This window comes from Passer montanus, unplaced genomic scaffold, assembly GCF_014805655.1.
Source record: "Passer montanus isolate IOZ18808 unplaced genomic scaffold, ASM1480565v1 scaffold35, whole genome shotgun sequence".
In the NCBI taxonomy this organism is placed as follows: Eukaryota; Metazoa; Chordata; class Aves; order Passeriformes; family Passeridae; genus Passer; species Passer montanus.
The window spans coordinates 1760664-1781042 of record NW_024368263.1 but is presented as its reverse complement, the minus strand read 5'-3'; the positions used below and the strand labels follow the sequence as shown (position 1 = coordinate 1781042).

The 20379-nt window shown below is 52.2% G+C and overlaps 1 protein-coding gene across 3 annotated transcripts in view; it reads left to right on the top strand.

Annotated features, from left to right (window-relative positions):
* Nucleotides 1–20379, top strand: part of MGAT5B (alpha-1,6-mannosylglycoprotein 6-beta-N-acetylglucosaminyltransferase B) — a 71016-nt gene that overhangs the window by 11931 nt on the left and 38706 nt on the right. For all 3 annotated transcript variants that reach the window (XM_039716433.1, XM_039716435.1, XM_039716432.1), the window contains exon 3: nucleotides 13280–13424. In XM_039716433.1, the coding sequence (XP_039572367.1) occupies nucleotides 13280–13424 (145 nt within the window). The remainder of the gene's footprint in view (nucleotides 1–13279; nucleotides 13425–20379) is intronic.

Genomic DNA, 20379 nt, shown 5'->3' with positions numbered 1-20379 from the left:
AGAAAAAAAAGGGAAACAGAGAAGTCTATAAATTTTGAATGTGGGAGATGCTTTGGAAAGGGCTCTAGGCTCAGGAGATTGAGTTTTCTGTGCCCTCCTCTCTCCTCTCATTTAGAATTTAATATGTTTGATGATCCTTTTTCTCCCCAAGCATCTTTCTTGCGGTTGTTTTACTGCCAGAGTCAGGGGCCAGGAGGCTGCTGCTGAAACAGCACCAAATTCTGTAATCGTGGTGCTGGGAGGGATTTGGCTGTGGTCTCTCAGCCCGAGGCTGTGCCCCAGGCTGGATTTGGTGGGATGTGCATCCCGCTGGTGGAGCTGGCTGCTGCAGGGGATTAGCCAGGGAAAATAGGTTATTAAGTGTTAAAACGTGATTAGATGTGGCTGGAATATTGCCTGCAACTGCTGTAGCTGGTTCAAAGAACCAAAAGCCTTTGGATCCCTCTTGATGTTGATTCCTGCAGGGTTGGGTGTGAGGTGCTGGAGGAATTTTCTGCAAATCCAGGGGAAGTTTGGGACGGGTCCTGAAACGGCTGGGGCAGAGCTCTGCCCTCGTGCTGGGCTGCTGCCTGCAGGAGGGGATTTGATTTGATTCCAGCTGACCTTGCTGGGACTTGGACAGAAGCACCTGAAGTGGCTCTCAGGTGTCTCAGTGCTTGGGGTCACTGCAGCAGCTGTTCTGGGGCTGGGCTCCTGCAGTCCTGCTGCCTTTGGGAAATGGGGGTTTGCTGAGTGCCTGGGCTTTGTGTTTGCTGTTCCCATAACTGTTTTTTCAACTTGTTTTTAAGTGTTTCCTGCTGCTCAGCTGCAGAGCTCAGCACCTGCCTTTTCCCAGCCAGCACCTCCAGCTGGTTTCCTGTGCCTGACCACAGCTGGGCTCCTCTGCTGCATTTCCTCCACTGCTCTGGGAGCAGGATTGGTGGGAATGGCATGGAGGAAGGACAAGGGTGGGGGAGAGCTGATTTTAGAGCACAAGCTGGAAAACAGAAGCAAGGAGAGGTGAAGCTCAGCCTCTATAAGGCTCTTGCACTTTGTGCTAAGTTGCTGAGATGTGTTTTGGGGTCTGATCTCAGGGCTGTGGGATATGGACCCTGATGGGGTGATAAGCAGCTTGTGGGCTAGAACAGAGGTTTTCCCAGTCCTGCAGCACTGGGACATTGCAGCTGGGCAATGGTAACTCAACTTGGAACCTGTCTGGGGGTGGGCAGTGCAGCAGCCCCTGCAGGGACTTCCCATGGTCTGTGATCCAGCAGAACTGCAGGTCACCAAAGAACTGCTTGTGCTGCAAAAAGATTTGTTCATTTATGCTCATTTTGGAGGAAATAAGGGAAAAGAAAAAATATAAATATAATAATATATGCAATGTGGAAGCCTGTCCTAGCTGGCTTGGGTGTCTTGTCCCACATGCAGACCATGGGGGAGCTGAGCACTGGGGCTTCCTTGTGGTGTCAGAATGGCTTTGGTTTGCCACGTTGGGCTACACAACTGTCAGGAGAGATCCAGAGCCAACAGCCCAGGTGTGTTGTGCTGGAGATGGTGTGTAATGCCACCTGGCAGGGATCCTGCCCTGTTCTCCTCAAACCCTCTCAGTATTCCAGCTCTGCCTCCCCTGCTGCTGCTGCTTGCTCCAGTTCCTGCAGTCTCACCTGCTTAAAGTGATTTCTTCCATCAGTGAACACAGAAGAGGAGAGAGGGAGATGTTTGGGGCTGTGCAGCACAGCTGCAAGCTTTGGTGTTTGTGGCTTCCATTTCTCTCCAGAGCAGGGGTGTCGTGGAGGGGTGGGAATTCTGTGCTGATGACAATGCTGAAGGTTGCTCGGGGTTTTGTAGGGCATTCTCACCATTTCAGAGCCACAGCACCGTGAAGCAACGGGATCTCATGTTATTTCAATGCCTTGCATTGCTCCCTGAGGAGCGGAGCAGAGAGGCCAAACAGAAATGTGAGAACGACACGATCTCCTCAGAGGGGTCCTCTGCTCCTGCTCCCGGCTCTGCTGCTTCTCCTTCTGCTCCAGCAGCGTCCCAGCTGGGCCAGCATGGCCAGGCAGCATCACCATTTGTTCTCACAGAGGAGGCAGAAAGGTCAGGCTCGGATTTGCTAACGATCAGAGTGAGCCCGAGGAACTCTGCCATCCCTCCTCAGCCAGCTGTGCCGGGAGGGCAGGAGGAGGAGGAGGAGGAGGAGGGAGGTCTGTCCACAATCCTGACCCCCTGTGTACTCTCTCTTTGTGAGGGCTGACAGCAGAGCAGGGCACAGCTCAGTTCAGCTCCATCCTGGCTGCACTGAGATGCTGCTCAGCCCAAGAGAGCTTTAAAGTAAAACACAGATGTGTTCACCCTCCCTCTCTCTCAGGAAAGGTAATTTTCAGGACCTATTTGAAAATTTTGTTGCTGCCACTTGTGACAGATCCCAGTCTACTTCTGGGCAGAGCACACAGCTCTTCTGACAGGAGCTTGGGGTGGGCAGAATCCCCAAAAGCTGCTTTGTGGCTTTGGGAATCCCTTTTCTTACCTGCTCTGGCTGGGGAGAGCACCCGGAGTGAGGGCTTGGGCTGCTGGCTCCTTGAGACACGGCCCACAGCCCTGTGGTTCCAGGGATGTTCGTGTTCCCTTTGCTTTTCAGAAGTCATGTGAGTTATAAATTTATCTTGCTGCCTTTAAAGCTCAGTGGGGGCGACAGGAGAACCATCCTGCAAGCGAGTGACAGTGACAGGGGAGGGAGGCAGCCGGGCGGGCTCTCCTCAGCAAACGGGGCACTAATTATTCCCAGTTTCTTCCTGAGTGAGTTACAACCCTCTCCCGGGCTGCTGGTGTCATGTTTTGATGTTGTCTGCTGAGCAGCCCTGGATAACTGCAGCGTTTGTGAGCAGCCTGTCAGGATCAGGGGATGCTGCAGCGTGTCTCGCTGGCAGTGCTGGGATGCTGCTCCAGGAGGAGGGATGAGACTCTTCTCAGGGTCTGAATCCAGAGTTTGCTTAGGTAAAACTCTCTCAAAAGACAGGAGGTTCCCCTCTTGTGGGAAATGAATTTGTAGAAAATTTTAAAACTTGATAGAAGGTTTATACAGTACGTATTTTTGTGTAAATTTTAAGAAATGTTGACTTAGAAATGTTATGGAACAGGATAGATATTGTTAAGAGTATTAAGCGTAAACTATTGTTAGTGTTTTTAAAACACCTCTCATCTCTAAATAATAAAAAACCCCCACACTGAGTGCAACACCCTGTCCTATTCCCTCTTCCTGCCTGGGGGTTGTTATCCAGTCTCCTTTCCCAGGTGCCAGGTGTGGGTCTGAGTGTGGTGTCACCTCCCCAGGACCTGCAGATCCTGCATGTTCCCCTTCCTGCTGCTGCACCCAGAGCTGGACTGGCCTCTCCTGGAGCCTGTGGGTGCCAGCCAGGGGGGAAGCCACGTGAGGAGCCTGCTGGGCAGCTCTTCAGTGCTCGGGGCTCACTTCCAGCCTCTCTGCATCCATCCCTTCCAAAGCCACTCCATGGATCCTCGGAGGCTGGAGCAGCCAGCTGATGCTGGAAGAAGTTGTCTGGTTGGTGCCAAGTGGAGCTGGCTGGCTCTGGGAGCATCTCCTTGGTGAGGAGCTTTGCTGGGAGCTGATGGGGTTTTGATTTCCCCTGGAGTGTTCTCCTCCTTCCTTGTCCAAGTATTGGTGGGGAGAAAGGAGTTCAGGGAGGCACCAAAGCCAGGCAGAGCCCAGCTGCAGGGTGAGGGCTTTCTGCCCCAAACATTGCCTTTTTCCAGCTCCTGCTGGATGCTCAGCTGCCCCAAGGGCTCTTTGGGCAGGTGACACAACGCCCGTGAGTGCCAGCAGTGTCACCTTGCTGAGGTTTCACCCCATGGCCAACACAGGGCTGTCCTCAATCTGCAGGATTTTGGGAGCAGGCCATTGCTTTGTGTGGGTGGAGAAAATGAGAGTTGGTTAAAAGCATGTGGCTTCTTCTCCTTCTGCTGGTGTCCCCACTTCAGGCCCAAGCTCTGCATCCATTGTTAGGTGCACTGTGCTCCCATCCTTGACCTACTCGTGGAAAGGGAGTTTAAAGTGGAGGTGTAAAACTTTACTGCCCTTATTAAACTGGTGTTGCAGGCAGGGAAATGAGAGCTGTTGAAATAATAAAAATAAAGGCATCCCTGGGGCTCCACGTGACACTGGAGGTTCCTGCCTGCTTCTGGGGGAGCAAAATGCAAAATGAAAATTGTGCTTTGCAGGGCACAGAGGGGTAAAGAGAAGTGTCAGGGCTGCTGTTGTAGTGGTTAAGGCTTAATCCACCCTGGGAAAATGTCTCTTCCTGAAGAAGTGCCTGTTTCATGCAATTACTGCTCAGAATTGAATGCCTGCAGGCTTCAGGAGAAGAAAAAAAATGATGCCACCAAACTTATTGGAAAATGGAAGTGTGAATTCACACGTCTTGAAGTGGGGCAGCAGGGATGAGGGGCTCGGAGCAGGGATGTGTGCTGGCCCCTTCCCTGCTGGCCCTGTGTCAGAGCAGGCAGGAGCAGCTTCCTGCTGCCCTGGCACTCTGTTATCTCCATAAGCAGGGACACCCAGGGAATGATTAAATCAATTAATTGATTTTCTATAGCTCATAAGGAAGTCAAATGGCATTTCCATCAACTTGTGATGAGCCAACACCCCACCATGGCCAGGAGGAATGTTAATGGCTCTTCATGCTTTTATTACTCCTTTTCCCTCCTAAATCAAAATTCATCCTGAGCCCGGGAGGCAGCAGGTACTTCAGAAAATAAAACTAGCACAGTGGGAACCATAGCAGCCTCTGTAAAAGCTGGGTTTTCCCATTGATTTATTTGTTTCTCTGGCTTAAACGAGAGAGCAGGGCTCAGTTCAGCTTGAGGAGAGATTAGCTGAGGCTCATCCTGCAGCTCTGCCAATGCCCCCCAGCTCTGGCCCTGCTTTGGACTCTGCTGCTGCTTGGAGGATCCGGCCCCTGAGCTTGCTGGAGACTGATGGGTCTGGAGGAAGGGATGATTTATTTGCCCCTGGAAGCAAAGTGGCAGGATGCCCAGCACTGTTTGGCCAATCTTTTTGGCTGAAGGAGAAAGGGTGATCATTTTAGAAGTGTTAAATGAGTGAGTTCTGAAGAAATCACCTTTCAGGGCAGCTGTGAGTCTGCAGGGCTGGAGGATTGATGGGGGTGCTGAGCCTCCTGGAGCCTTCCACTGGCTGGTTTTGGGCTGTGCAAGTGCTGGGTGCAATCCTTCCTTCCCTGCAATCCATGGGGCACTGCTGCTGGCAGTACAATTGTCCCTGGATGAGCAATGGGGACCGTCAGGAGGAGAACCTAAAATGCTGGTGCCCTTGAAGAGACTCCTGTAAACACCAAGAACCCACACGGAGGTTGGTCCCTGGCTCGTGGGACTGTGGAGTCACTCTGGGGCTGTCCCTGTCCCGTGGGACCTGTGTGTGCTGCTTTTCACCTGAAAGTGGGGGTCTCAGCTGCAAATCCAGGCTCCAGTTTGCCCCCAGTCCCAACAGCATCCACCCCAGTGTGGGGTGCAGCCGTGCCCCAGGAGCTCTGGTGTCCTTTGGGCTTTGCTACAGCAGCTGCCCTGCATCCATCCCTGTGCTGGAGCCCTTGTGTTTTAGGAAGCAATTTAAAATCAATGTTAATCTTGTAATTTGGAAGCCTGTCCTGCAGTGTGAGGTGTTTGAAGCGCTGCAGAACAGCTTAAAATGCAATTTAAAATAGTGCTGGCTGGCAAAAGAGAAGCAACTAAAAACTCCCTGCTGCTGCTTTTTCAAAAGAAAAAGTGAAAGGGGGATGAGAAGGAGGAAGAGAGATGCCTTTAAAAATATATTCAAACAAATAAAAGCTGAACTGCAGCTTGTGTTGGGGTTGTGTGTATTCATCTCTCCTTCCCCAGCTTCCCAAGTCCCCAGCCCATCTCTAGGGGCTGTGGGGGAGAGGAGAGATCCAGCTCCCTTTACCTGCAGTGATGGCTCATGGCAGGACTCCTGGGACTGTCCCCATGTCCCAGAGGGGACATCAGGTCTCTGGTGTGTGCATGGCAGGGTAAGAAGCAATAAATCTGGGGGGAACAGCCCTGGGCTCTCCCTCATAGCAGTGAAACGCTCCTGACGGGGAGTGTGAGTGTTTGTATTGTTCATTTTCCTGCCTTTTCTTATTTGTATGGAAATAGGGAGCAGACATGTTTGGGTGGAGCTGCAGGCTGTAGGAAATCCTACAGGGTTTCCTTTGGGATGGGAGGGACGGGGGAGCTGGAGGGGTGGAAAAGCATCAGGACCCTCTTGTGCAGGCTCAGCTCGGGGTCCTGTAGGGGTGGCATGAGGCTTCCAGGAGTGATTTTTGGAGCTGAATGGGGTTATTTCCCTCCTGCTGGTGCTGCTTTGGGTCTGGCTTTCAGCAGGGAGCTCCTGCAGCACATTTGTCCCCCTGCTGCCACGGAGCCCAGGCACTGCTGCTGCGAGGGGCTGCAGGAGGGCAGGGGGGTCTGAGCCCAGAGAAGAGTTCAGGATTAATCAGGGAAGGGTTGCAATTGCTGCTGTCACATGGCTGCACCTGCAGAGCTGTCTTGGTTTGGACAGACAGGTGTCTGCTAAGGAAGGCAGGAGCCTCCCCTGAAATGGAAAATGTGAACCCCTTCCCTCCAAACTGCTATAAATTTTAAATTAAGGGGCTCTCAGGCAAAAATATGAGAGCAGGAATAACAGTTCTTTATTAGGGAAGAAAATAAAAAGATAAACAATGCAGTGAACCAAAACAGCACTGACAGAGTCAGAGCACAGCCTGACACCCTGTGGGTCAGGGTGCTGGCAGCAGTCCCATTGGAATTGTGGCTCAGCCCTCCTGCAGTGCCAGGGGTGGTTCTGCTGGAGCAGGGATCCTGGAGAAGGGTGTAGTCTTCCTCTGAAGATCCAGGGGAAGAGGCAGCTGCTGTTCCTCTGGGAATCCAGTGGAGAAGCTGTGCTGGTGTTCCAGAAACTCCAGATTATATCCAGGTAGGAATGCTTGGCTCCTCCCCTGGGCGGAGCATCTCCCAGTGGATGCTGTGGTTCTTATCAGCCATGCAGGGACATTCCACAGCCTGTTATCAGCAGATGTCTCCCCAGAGGGAGGAGTGGGTGTGGAAGAGATAAGGAAAACTGCCCACTGAACAGGAGACAGCTGCCACACAGATGACAAACAGAATACATCTTGCCTGGCAATCTGGGACAAGAGCCCTGGGTCAGATCCTGCCTGCCTGGGTTGTTGGGAGGGCACAGAGGGTCTGACAGGCTCTGCCTGCACGGGGATGCAGGGAGAGTGAGGGAAAACACCCTGAGGCTGCACATTGACACAGCGGTGCAACAGGGGAGGCAGAAATCCAGGAGCAGGTGAGAGCCGGCAGGTGGGACATAATCTGCTTGACCAGCCAGTGGCTCAAGGTTGCCTAATTTGGCTGATTAGCAGGGAGCTGCTCTGCTGCAGGCACTCCCAGGGCTCAGCAGCAGATCAATGGTGCTGCTGGAGTCTGCTAAGTGTCCACTTCACTAGCAGCCCCTGAGCTCCTTCACAGGCACCTCCAGCATCTCCCTGTGTGCCTCCTGGCTCTCTTCCTTGGGGGCACTAGCTGTGCAGGTCTGTGTTTTCTCTGTATAACTTAAATTAGTAAATCTGGAGCAGTTTAATGGCAGACGTGGGTGGATTTGCTGGCAGCAATAACTGGCTGAGAGCTCATGCTGAGCAATGAAGGGGTGCAGCCACCCTGAGGGACATTGTCCATCCCTGGACCAGCTTCCCCAAAGGGATGGAGACAGGAGGGGCCATTGCTGCCCACCTGAGCCTGGCCTTGGGCTCTCGTGTTTGTAGTTAGAGCTGGGTCTCTGGGCTGTGATTGAAATGGATTATGTGTCAGAGTTAGTCCTTGGCTAGTTGGCTCTTTGGTCTTTTAATCTGCTTGAATCAAAATCGATGGTGAAAGTAAATAGAGGAGCAGGCAATCAAAGGGCTGGGGCTTTGCTCCCTGGGAACATGCCAGGGTGAGTGCCCTCATGGGAGGATGGGATCCCCAGGACAGCCCTGGGCACCACCCCGAGGGGCTGGGCATGAGGTCTGGGTCTGCCTCAGCCCCACTGGAGATCCTCTGGTTTCCTCTGCAATCAATCTTTCAAGACTGTGCTGCCCTTTTGAGGGGTTTAAGTAGCCCGGAGTTGTCCTTTAAAGGAGAAAACCACAGCAAATGATGCTTTAGATTGAAATTAATTCAGCTGGTATTTTCAATGGACATAGGTAATATCTCACTCTGTCTGAGCTCCAGTACCAGCAGGGGGTTTGCTGTTGTGGGATGGCCAGGCAGGGCTGTGACACATCTGGGAAGGGAGGGGACCAACAGCCAACCAGCCAGGTTATGGACATTGGGAATACAGTGTGGGATTTTAAAGGAGACTCAGGGGTGCCTCATCACTCTGCACAGCTCCTGAAAGGTGCCTGTGCTCAGCTGGGGCTGGGCTCTGTCTCCAGCAGCACTGACACAACCAGAGCACACAGCCTCCAGCTGCACCAAGGGAAATATAGGCTGGATATCAGGAAAAAGTGTTTTACAGCAAGGGTGATAAAGTTCTGGAATGGCTGCCCGGGGAGGTGGTGCAGTCACCATCCCTGGGTGTGTTTAACAAAGCCTGGATGTGGCACTGGGGGCCAGGGTTGAGTTGAGGTGTTGGGGCTGGGTTGGACTCGATGATCCCGAAGGTCTCTCCTAACCCAGTGATTCTGTGAAGTCTGTAAAGGTCAGGGAGATGCTTTGGTGCTGTTCACATGGGTCTGTGGAAATGTGGGTTGAGGCTATTAGGAGAAATTTTTTCACTGTGGAAGTGATGAGGCACAGGAGCAGAAAAGGCATGGATGTGCTATCCCTGGAAGGGCTCAAGGCCAGGTTGGATGGGGCTCTGAGCAACCTGATGGTTGGAAGTTGTCCTGGCCCATGGCAGGAGGTTTGGAGCTGGATGACCTTTAAGGTCCCCTCCAACCCAAACCATTCTGATAACATGAAGGAGTGGCCAAGGAGGAAAGGAGATGCCCCTTTCTCAGCTGCTCTCCACTCCTGCATGGTCAGAGAACCACAGAAACACAGAATATCCTGAACTGGGAGGGATCCAGAGGATCACTGAGTCCCACTGAGCTCCACCTTTGAGTTCAGGTTGGCACACGTAGCAGAACTGCCCTGACTGCTCCTCCTGGCTCCTGCTCTGGAGGTTCCAGTGGCAGGTCCTGGCAGGGGGTGACGCCTGCTCACGGCTGCTTTCACTCCAGGCAGGTATTTTAAAGACAAGTGCATCATTAGTGAATTCCCTAGGGTTTCAACCCATCCAAATTTGAGCATATTGGCTGTTGACTATTCCACTGGTTTCACAGAGAAGCTATTCCTTCTTCCACAAGACATCACCCTTAGGGGTTGCTTTCCTTTTTTCCCCTGATTTCATCCAATTACTTAGCTGTGTGCTCTTCAGAAGCCCCATAAATAATTCTCCTCCCTCTGCTGTGTTTACCAGCGTGTCTCATGAAATCCAGTAAGATATGATTGATTGCAATCATTATTTCCTAGTGCTGCTATGAAAACCTCTGTCAGTTCAGTGATTGCCTGGAAAGCGTGGCTGCCACTCAGGAAAACTGTCAAAACCCTGTCATACTTTAACAAACTCCAATTAATCTATCAGTTAGGTTTACTTGTATTTGCTGTCCCATCATTGCTGATTATCAGGGGAAATGAGAATATTTTTTCCTTTCTAATTAGCAGCACGGTGGCTTTGTTTTTTAAAAGAAAGTGTTTTTCAGCACTGTTTAATTTTTCAGAACTGTTGTACTGGGGTTTTGTGCTGTTAAGGTGGGTTTGGGTTTATCCTGGCTTCCTGCAGTGCTGTGGGTAAAGTCTCCTTGAGGATCTTCATCACTGGCTTTAGGGAGAAGTCTGAGCTCCTGGCCAGGATCTTCTCCATCCCCTGGATCCCCAAGCCTGGCTCAGGCAGCTGAGCAGCCCTGGGTGGGAATCTGAGTCTCTGTTCCAGGTTAACAAATTAATCCTGGCTTTTGCATTTTTAAAAGAGTCGCTTCAGCACTTTTCCTCCTTTCTTCTGGTTTTAATGAGACACACTTTCCAAGAGATGTAATAATCATTGCCAAAAATGTCAAGTCGTTGTTAGCTTCCTTAAGCTGCTGGAAAAACAACAACAACAAAGACCAGGAACAGAAAGAGAGAGGTGTTGATGCGGAAGAGCTTCGACTTCATCTCCGAGTGCCAGGGGAGGGCTGGGGAGATGTGTCCTGCCTCAGCTCTGCTTTCTGGCAGGCTGCCCCAAAAGATAGTGCAGGGAAAGCTGGGATTTTTTATTACTATTTTTACTTAGTATTTGGATTTTTTTAAACATTTCTTTATTTGAGAAGGAATATCTCAGCTCACTGTTGACAGCAAAGCTCAGAGCTCTGCTCTCAAAGCATCCTGCAGTGGTTCAAAACCAGCTGGGAATTGGATGGTGGCAGTGACAGCAGGGGAGATCTCAGGGAAATTCAGGGAAGCCACTGGGAATGTCAGGGCCAGGCTGGTGGTGAGTGCAGAGCTGGAGTTGTGGCTCTCTGGGATCCACAGGGAAATGGATTTGTGTCCTGGTGGGAATATCCTCATCCCTCATTAGTGATTTGGGAGCAGAGCTGTCTTGTCAGCTGTGCTTCTGGGATGAAGCCTTGGAGGAGCCATCCTTGCCTGGGCTGCCAGGAAATCTCCATCTCCACTGCCTTCCCAGGGACATCTTTATGTGTTCCTAGCAAACTGTCACAACCTGACCCACCCAAACAAGCTGGGCTCCAAATCCCCAGGCCAGGATGGACTCCATGGGAATCTGGGGGTTGTGGTTTCAGCCTTTCTGGGCAGCTGTAGGGTTTGGGTCAGGTCTTTTTCCTGACCTCCAGCCTCACCCACTGCAGCACAGGAGCATCCAAGAGGGATCAGTAATCACTGTCTCATGCAGAAACCAAGTTTAAGGTCTAAGCTCTGTCCTGCTGGCCATGCTGGGGTGTCAGAGCAGGAGCAAATTCTGAGTAGAAATCCCTGTTTGGGGGATGGTCAGTCCTGGGATGGACAGAGGGTGCTGGGGCTGCAACCCATGAACCCAGCCCAGCTGAGGGAGGGATGGCACTGGAATGGGCTCAGTCTGTGGACAAATAACTAAAGTGGATTTTCTGATTTAAGCCCATGTCAGAGCTGTTCTATTTCCCTTGTTTGTGCCTTTGCCTGATTTTCTCAGCTCTGTTTGGGGCAGCCCTTGTCAAAACAGATCTCCAGATTCCAAAATTCCATTTTTTTTACCCCCCATAGCATCTTTTAATTGCAGGCTCATTAGTGCTGCTGCTCTTCAGTGGGACAGGCTATGACTTTGGTATCACCCAGGGGACAGGGTGACCTTCCTGGTGGGTTGGACCCAGGTGGCTCCTGCCTTCCCAAACCCACCCAGGAAGGTCTGGGGCTGCACAGGACCTTGGGCACCCACTGACTGAAGCAGAAATCACTGACTTCTTGCCATGGAGCTGAGGGAATGTCTGGGGAAGAGCCCAGTTTCAATCTCCATGAATGGTGGCTTGTCCTCTTTCTTTCTGAGGAATTGCTTTTGCTCTCAATGTTTCTTCTGTTTCGTTAGATAGCGTCAGGAAAAATAATGTGCTGCTGATAATCTCAGCCGAGCGTGGCAGGCAGCCTTTGGCGAGGTCTGGCTGGCCCAGTGTCATGTTCTTGGAGGGGTTACGGGCTGGCTCACAGCCCTGTGCTCGTGTGCCGTGCCACAGTGATCCAGTGTCACCCCAGTGCCCGCCGGGGTCAGAGCCTGGCAGGGGAGCCTGGGGGGCTGGAGCCTCCAGTTCAGCTGCAGTGCCAGTGCTGCCTTCCCTGGGAAGCAGCTTCCCCAGCCCCTGGGAGCTCTGCCTGAAGAGTGGGTGAATTCCTGGGGGAGCAGGGATGGAGCCGGGGCTGCAGCTCTGCAGGAGCTGTCACGGTGCCCCTGATCCCACCACAGCCACACCCCGCTCTCATTTGAACACCCAAACACCCAAATACCCCCACCAAGGCCTATGTGCTGTTCCATGTGCTCAGCCAGCTCCTGTGGTGAGGAGAAGCCCATGCCAGGGCTGTCCCTGGCACACAATGCCATTGGGATGCCCTGATCCATCCCGCCACCCTGGCTGTGCCAGCGTAGGGAATCCCAAACTCCCTCTGCCTTTGCAAGACTGGCTGTGCATCTGTTTGGAGGTGCATGAGGTGTCCCTAAGTCCTGATAGCCACCTGATTGCCACCCAGGACATCCAGCAGCTGCTTGCCTTCCCAGTGCCCCTGGCTCCTGCTGCTCCCTAAATTAAATATGTGCTGCCTCTTGGAAAGCACATGAGAGTGGAATGGCAGAGATAAGCTAAACGGGAGAGGTTCAGGGGATTATGCACTGATTAAGTTATTACCAACGTGAAATGAGCCGAGCTGAGATGATACCGGAGCTTTATTTTCTGTTCCCTGGCTCCGGGCTCGCTGCCTGTCACTAGATGGCAAATCAAGCTGGGAGCCAGGAGCTCCTGGATCCCCCTGTGCTTTCCATGTGGCAGCAGGTCAGCGCCATGTAAACCCACAGAAAACTGTGTTAAACAGGGCTGGGAACTGGGGGCTGCTGCTGGGGGGGTTTTGAGATGCAGCACTTGAGCTATTTCCAGTGCTGGGTCACCCACCCCATCGCAGATTTGGGCAGAAAATTTCTTCTTTTCTGTAACAGGAAAATCTGGTGCTGCAGGGAGGATGTGTTGGGGAGCACCACCTCTTTGATTAGTTTCCCATGTTTTTCCTTAAGCATCCTCTGCAGGCTGCTGTCAAAGGCAGGGTGCTGGGCTAGGTGGAGGGTGAGAAATAGAAGTGCCAAATGAAAAGCTGTTTATTTGGTGCTTGGGAATGAAGTCAGTTTGCCATAAGCCCTCGGGACAGGCTGGATCAGGTGGATAAGTCAGGAGTTCATGCCTGGTGAGGGGGCTGGATCCAGGCTGAGATAACCACGGAGCTGGAGGAGCTGGATGTGGGCAGGGATTTACCCTGCTTGGACAGGACGATGGGGCTGTGGGGCCAGGGAGGGGACACGGGGACAGCAGGGCACTGAGATGCTCCACACAGCACCCGTGGGGGTGGGGAGCAGAGCTCCAGGGGCAGCTGTGGGGCTGGGGCAGGGGGTCCCGTGGGTGGGATTGTCAGTGGCTGGCGTGGCTGTGCCTCAGCTGCTCTCTGTGTGCTGCAGTGATGGGCGCGCTGGAGTCCCGAGGGGTGCTGCGCAGGATGAGCGACATGCTGGAGCTGCTGATGAAGAGGATGGACATCCTGGCCAGGCTGGAGAACAGCACTGACTTCCACAAAGGGGATGAAGCACGATTCCCTCTGGACAGGTCAGTCAGACCCTGTGGAGCAGTGCTGGGCGTGGGGGTGTTGCAGGAGACCCCAATGTGCTGAGCTGCTCTGAGGGTGGTGGGAGCCAACGGGACGTGGGCCTTGGGGAGATCTTTGTTAGTCTCACTTGCCATGTCTGGAACCATTTTTTTTGGGATTTCCGAACTGACTGTGATTTTTAGGATTAGTGGTCACACCCCCAAGCTTGTCAGAGTTCAAGAAACATTTGCACTCAGGCACACTGTGTGATTTTTGGGGGTGTCCAGTGCAGGACCAGGAGCTGGACTCAGTGATCCTTGTGGGTGTCACCTAACTTGGGATATTCTATGATTCCACGATGTCCTGAAGCAGCTGTCCCAGCTGCAGGTGTGGCAGTGTCTGCACTGCTGTGCTGTGGTGCAGCTGGAGCTGGGAGTTGCCAAGCAGCACCTGGCACGTGGGATGTGCTCCCTGAGCTCAGGACACCTGCTCTGTGCCTGTACTGCTTGGGTAGCTGTGGAGCTGGTGGTTGGTTGGAATCCAGGGCTGATGTGCTCAGCCTTGGAGCTGAGCAAGGTTTAAAATGTGCAGAAGGGCTTAAAATGATGCCCTGGCTCCCTGTGATGCACATCTCAGCTGGCAGCATCAGAGATGCCAACAGACCTCCCTGTTGTGGCACACTGATTCACTAAAAAGACATTTCCCTGTGCTCTGGGAGCCTTTAAACACTCATTGATACTAATTTGAGTGTCAGTGCACAAATGGTAACTGGTGGTGGGGGAGCAGAGATGAAAAACCACAGGGGCAGCACCTGGGACAAACTTGGCAGTGTGGAAAAGATGCCAGTGTGGATTTTGCTCAGGCGGAGCCTCGGGTGACACAGGAGAGGCGGATGGCAGGGATGTGACGTGCAGGGGTCACCCCTGCCCTGTTGTGTGCTGCCAGCACAGGAGCTGTGCTGCATCCTGCTGGATCCCTCTCAACATTCCCACCTCCACCTCCTGCCATCACTGTGCTCTTCCCTGCTCCCATCAGCATTTCCATCCCTCTCCCTCGCTTTCCTCACGAGCCTCTTTTGTGCCTGTAACAGCAAACAGAGTCAGCGAGCCTGTAATTAAAGGCTGAGCTCTGCCACAGTACCTGCACACCTGAGCTAGAGCTGCAGGGGCAGCCGTGGGATGCGTGGCCCTGCCTTTTATGTAGCATCATTTCCAGCACTGAGAAAATACAATTTGCCTCAGCCATGGTAGGTGCTGGGGATTTTGTTGTTCCAAGGCTGGCTGGTACCCAAGAGAATGAGATCACCAATAATTCCAGAGAGGAGTGGACAGGACTATTACAGCCAGCCACTGGAAGGTGCTTGCTCACACGGAACGATTTTCTTGGCCAGTCTTGTGTTAAAAGAACCAGTAATTTCAGGTGATGGTTGTTTCTCTACACCAGCAGCCAAGAGAGAAACTTAAAAGCGTTTCTGAGGGCTGGCAGCAATGGCTGCAGATGGGATTTGCTGTTTCAGATCTGCTGTGGGAGTGATGGCTTTGGGGCCATCACCTGAAGAGAGGATTGCAGCTGATGGACCCACATCAAAAGAGCCTCAGGTTTTGTGTGTGTGCTCAGATGGGCCTGAGTGGCTGAGATCACAGATGTCTTAATTTGCAGGAATGGAAAGTCAGGGGCAATGAGTTTGTCACCTTTTGCTCCTCATAATTCACCCCTAAAGAGAAATAAATTCTCTTCACTTGATTCTGCATCCAAACCCATCTCTGTCCTCTCCTTGTTCTCACCTGACCTCTGAAGATCCCGTTGTGGTCGTGGGGCAGAGCATCTCCAGGTGGAGCAGCCACCAGGGGGGAGTTTCTTGTGGGGGGATTTTGCTGTGGCAGTCCCTAATGAAGCACTGGCAGCATTTGCCAACACTTGGGAAGCATTTCCTGAGTGCTCCCTTCCTTCCCTGCAGCCCTGGCTCTGGCTGAGGGCTGTGCCCAGAGGGGATGTGATGTGTTGGAGGTGTCACAGCTCTTCTGGGTCTCAGCAGGTTTGGGTGGCTCCACCTCTGCTGCCACACGTGCTGCCTCATCCAGGGTGACCTTTCTTGGCTTGTCCTGGTCCCTGCTGCCCTCTGAGGGGTGCATGAGGCAGCTGGAAGGGTTCAGAGCTGTCCTGCTCTGAGCAGAGCCTGGCTCTGTGCTGATCCCACAGCTCCGGGTGCTCTCAGGAGCTGAGCAGAGCATCCCGGGGGAATCCAAAAGCAGCTGGTGTCAAACCCTCTGGAGTCTGGGTGCTGAGCTCCCTGTCCCTTCGAGGGTAACCAGCTGCAGTCCTGGGGACCCCTGTGCTGAGGTGGGAATGGGCACCTCCAGCTGCTCCTGGACCCAGAATGACTCCTGGGCCCGGATCAGCCCCACGGAGACACCCGGGTGCTGTTCCTCGTCAGGATCCCGGGATTCCACCAGGGGCTTGTCTCCTTCCCTCCCTGTCTCTGTCTCTTTGATCACCAGTGACCGACTTGAGGCTGTCAGGGGAAGATAATACAATTAAAGGGTGGTAATTTCAAAGGGATTTTAGTCTTCAAAGCGTCCCTGCTTGGCACGGCTGCTGCCTTCGTCTCCTTCCCGCTCTGCACAGCTGCCAGCGTGGGCTTTGTGCTTCCAGTTGCCCAAAAGTGGATTAATTCTTGTTTTTCCAAAGTGCTCTCCTGCTTAAGGCTGGATCTCCAGTGGAGTCAGGAGGGCTGGGTTTTGCAGAGCTCCAGCTGAGAGGAAGGAGGTGAAGGCTTTGCTGAGCTTTGTGGAATAACCTGTGAGCGCTGTGCCTCTCCAGCAGAGGCTTGGCGTGGCTTTACCCCTTGGAAAGTGCAAGGAAAAGTCTGAACATGCAGGGTGGCATTAATGGCCTGCCTTGGAAAGCCTCCTTTCCAAGCTGCAAAATCTTTCTTGCTCCGCTGGGGCTGTCTGATCAAATATTCCACAGGTGCCTCCATTTCCAGCCCCTTGCAATGCTTTAGATAAAACTCTTGAAAAACCCAAATGTCCCACTGCAATTTCCTTCCCTTTAGAAGAGCTGCCCAAAGGTTTTGTGGGATGGCACACAGGCTGCACCTGTGAACCCCGGGGGTTGCTGGATCCCTTCTCCAGCCCTGCCTGGGCTCCCTGCTGCCTGCATCCTGCCCAAACCCTGCCCGTGCTGGGAGGGGAAGGATGGATTCCCTAACGAGGGCGAGCAGGCTGCCAGTCAGCTGCAGGAAAATCAATACTGCTGTTAATTGAATGCAACCCTCGTAAATCATCAGAGGGGAAGGAAATTAGGAGTGCTTATGGAAGCCTCCTGGAGAGCTGTTTACTGGGCAAGGGAAATATTAGTTTGCAGGGGAAGTGTTGATCTCTTGCTGAAAAGTGCTTAGGAGGGAGGGAGGGGAGGAGGGGTCTGAAGGGGCTGACCCAAGCTGGCACCGTAACCCAGCAGTGCTGGGGCTTGGAAAATCCCTTTTCCAGGAGCTGGGCTGCCCCTGCCCACCTCATCCCCCAGGGACACGGCACAGGGGAAGGCTGGGGTCTGCAGCACTGGCGTTCCTGGTCATCCCTCTCCCCACGTGGTGGTTAGCCTGCACAGGGTGTTATTTGCTAACGACTGATTAATCTTCAAGCTTAATTACTGCCAAGGCTCAGTTAATTTCCACACACTTTAAGTATTTGTTCTTGTAATCATTACATGACTCCATATTCCCCCAGTAATTAAAAGTCTCGCAATATGACACTAAATGGATGATGTTCCTGCATCCTGCCAGCCCGGCTCTATTAATTCCTGAATTGTTGCTGCTGGTGAGCTGGCTGCAGTGAAATCACAGCCAAGGCTGTGCTCTCCTGCTGCCCAGGTGAGCCTGGAGCAGCCCTGGACCCCTCTGAGCACTGCCTCCCATCTCCCGAGGGTCTCGGGGGGGCTGCAGCAAGGGGAGGGGGCAAAGCTGCTCAGAGCAGCCCAGGGAAGGTAAAACCCACCCTGTGGTCCAGCCTGGCTTTGCTGGGTGTTGGTTCTGCTGCAGGAGCAGGGGTGCAGCAGGAGACAGGCGCCTTCCTCCCCAGCACTCGCCTTCCTCACAGGTCCCACACCCTGGCAGAGGTGGTGAGTTGTTTCTTGCCAGCTCCTGAGGATGGCTCCAGCCTGGCCCTGGATGATTTCACAGAATCACTTTGTTGGAAGAGACCTTCAGGATCATGGAGTCCAACCCAGCCCCAACACCTCAACCAAACCCTGGCACCCAGTGCCACATCCAGGCTTTGTTAAACACACCCAGGGATGGTGACTGCACCACCTCCCCGGGCAGCCATTCCAGAACTTTATCACCCTTGCTGTAAAAAACTTTTTCCTGATCTCCAACCTGTATTTCCCTTGGTGCAGCTGGAGGCTGTGTGCTCTGGTTGTGTCAGTGCTGCCTGGAGACAGAGCCCAGCCCCAGCTGAGCACAGGCACCTTTCAGGAGCTGTGCAGAGTGATGAGGGCACCCGAGTCTCCTTTTCTCCAGGCTGAGCACCCCTATTTCAATGTTGCTTGGAGAGGATGGGCACAGTGTAGGGCCTCACTGCCAGTCTGGAGTCCCCATCAGCATCAGGAGAGGACATAAATGGGGGAATTCAGGCCTGGGCAGCTGGGGTAAATTGCTTTTCTCTCTAAGGCAGAGCAGGGAGGTGGCTGTGTGCTGCTAGCAGGTCAGCAGGGTCCATCCATGCACCCCACATTTCCAGAAGGGCTGTGGCCTCATGGAAGAGCCCCACAGCCCAAATGGTGCTGGGCATCACCAGCATGGGCATAGGACAGGTGCCAAGGTGTGCCCAGATCACTCACACCCTCCCCTCCTGCTCCCAGGCTTGCACCTCCCCCAGCACCTCCTGCTTAATTTGCTGAACTTAATTCAGCAATAGGCTGTGCTTTCTGTTTATATTTATTTTATTTTATTTTATTTTATTTTATTTTATTTTATTTTATTTTATTTTATTTTATTTTATTTTATTGGATTTTATTTTATTTTATTTTGTTTTATTTTATTTTATTTTATTTTTAGTGTATATATATATATATGTATATATATATATATATATGAAATATTTAATATTTTATTTTCTTTCCATGCCAAACCATTGACACACTGGAAACTGCTTTATCTTTATTTTATTTTATTTTATTTTATTTTATTTTATTTTATTTTCATTTCCATGCCAAATAAATATTTTATTTATTTCCATTGGCACACTGGAAACTGCTTTATGACAGAGCTGGTAAATGAAGCTCCTTGAATGAGCACCTGAGGCCAAGTGCAGTCAGTGGTGTTTTTGTGCTGTGGTTATTTTTGGGTGGCTGCACAGGGGCAGGGCTGGGCAGTGGTGGTGTGGGGCTGCCTTTACCCAGCCTGTGTGTCTGCTTTACCCCACAAGGAAAATCAGAGCCTGTTAACCTCCAGCAGATCCCCTGATTTTGGAGCAGAGGGATGTGCTCAGGGGCTTCTCAGCTTGGGGCATGGACACGATGGAAAGGTCTGTCAGGGCAGGGTGCAGTGCTGGCAGTGGAAACACAGGCTGCCAAAATACCCCTGCTCAAATTAACCAGAGCGTGAGCACCAAACACACAGCTGGCAGAGAAATGGGGGCTGAGGAATGTATCTTGCCCCAGGGGATCCTCTGCCCAAGGATTCTGATTAAACTGGTGGTTTTGGTCTCACTTTTAGGCAGGTCCCTCTTAGTCCAGCCTGTGAGGCTGGCAATGCCTCCCCAGCTCACTGGAGGGGTTTCTCCCAGCCTGCGTCAGGCTACTCAGGCCTGTAGATAAATATATCTGATTTATGCCCCAACAAAGTGCTGATCCCATAACCCTCCTTTTCATGACCTCTGTGATCCCATAAATAAACCCACAGCTGCCCAGGCCTGTGGTTCAGCCCAGTTCTGCTCTGAGGGTCAGGAGGAAAATGAAAGTTTGGGCTTGTGGCTTCAGCTTTGTGTTCTGCTTGGGGAAGATCTCAAAGCACTTTATAGCATTGATAAAATATTTTAATTAATGGCGTTGGTTATACTTTGCTGGCTGTGCTGGTGAGCTACAGGATTTGGTTGCAAAGCTGCTTTTCATCATTTTTTTTTCATGAAGTTTATTGCCAGCTCACTGAAATGTCAGTATTCCCCCCTGGGGTGTGCAGCCACGAGCTTTGGGTTGGCTCAGGGTCTTTTAGAAAAGTATTTGTGTGAGAAATATCACCCACAATCAACTGAAATGAGAATAAATGGAAGTGCTTTAGTGAGTTAAATGCTCCTGCGTTTATTATGTGATTTATTATGTAACTTGGTGTTGGAGCAGTTCAGTCAGGGCTCTGCCATGCATCATCTGGTATTTGCTTCAAATGAGTTTCCAGGGAATGCTCCCATCCCAAGTCTTGTTCTCTGGGATATTTCCCCAGGGTGAATTCCCAGTGAGCACAAACATGGCCAGAGCGAGCTCAGGTCTTTAGTCAGGTGTTCGTGGAGGGAAGATGGAGCCGTTTGTGTCACCCTGAGGTGGAAAACCTTGGGAAGTACAGAGACCCCAGAAATTACACTGGGAACAAATGCTGCCCTCTGGTTTTTTTTTAAAAGAATATTTTTATTTCATTTTGATTTCTCCTCCAGTTGACTGGCAGGAGCAGCCTGTGAAGAATAAAGCCACTTCTCAGTGGCAGGGACCCTCTCACACGTGCAAAGCCAGGTGCCACATCCCTGTCCTTGTCCAGTGTCAGGAAAGGCACCGAGGGGCTGAGTGACCTGCAGAGCCCACTCCAGGGGGGAGCAAAGCAGCTGTGCCTCAGCCCCTGCACTTTTTTCCTCCAGGATGACTCTCAGTTTCCACCATGCTGATCATGAGCAGAGCTTTGGGCTTTTGCTCTGCTCGCTGGGGGTCTGAGCCTTTCCCAAGTGGGGCAGGATGTGGAACCCTCCCTGATCTTCCCATCACAGCACGGGG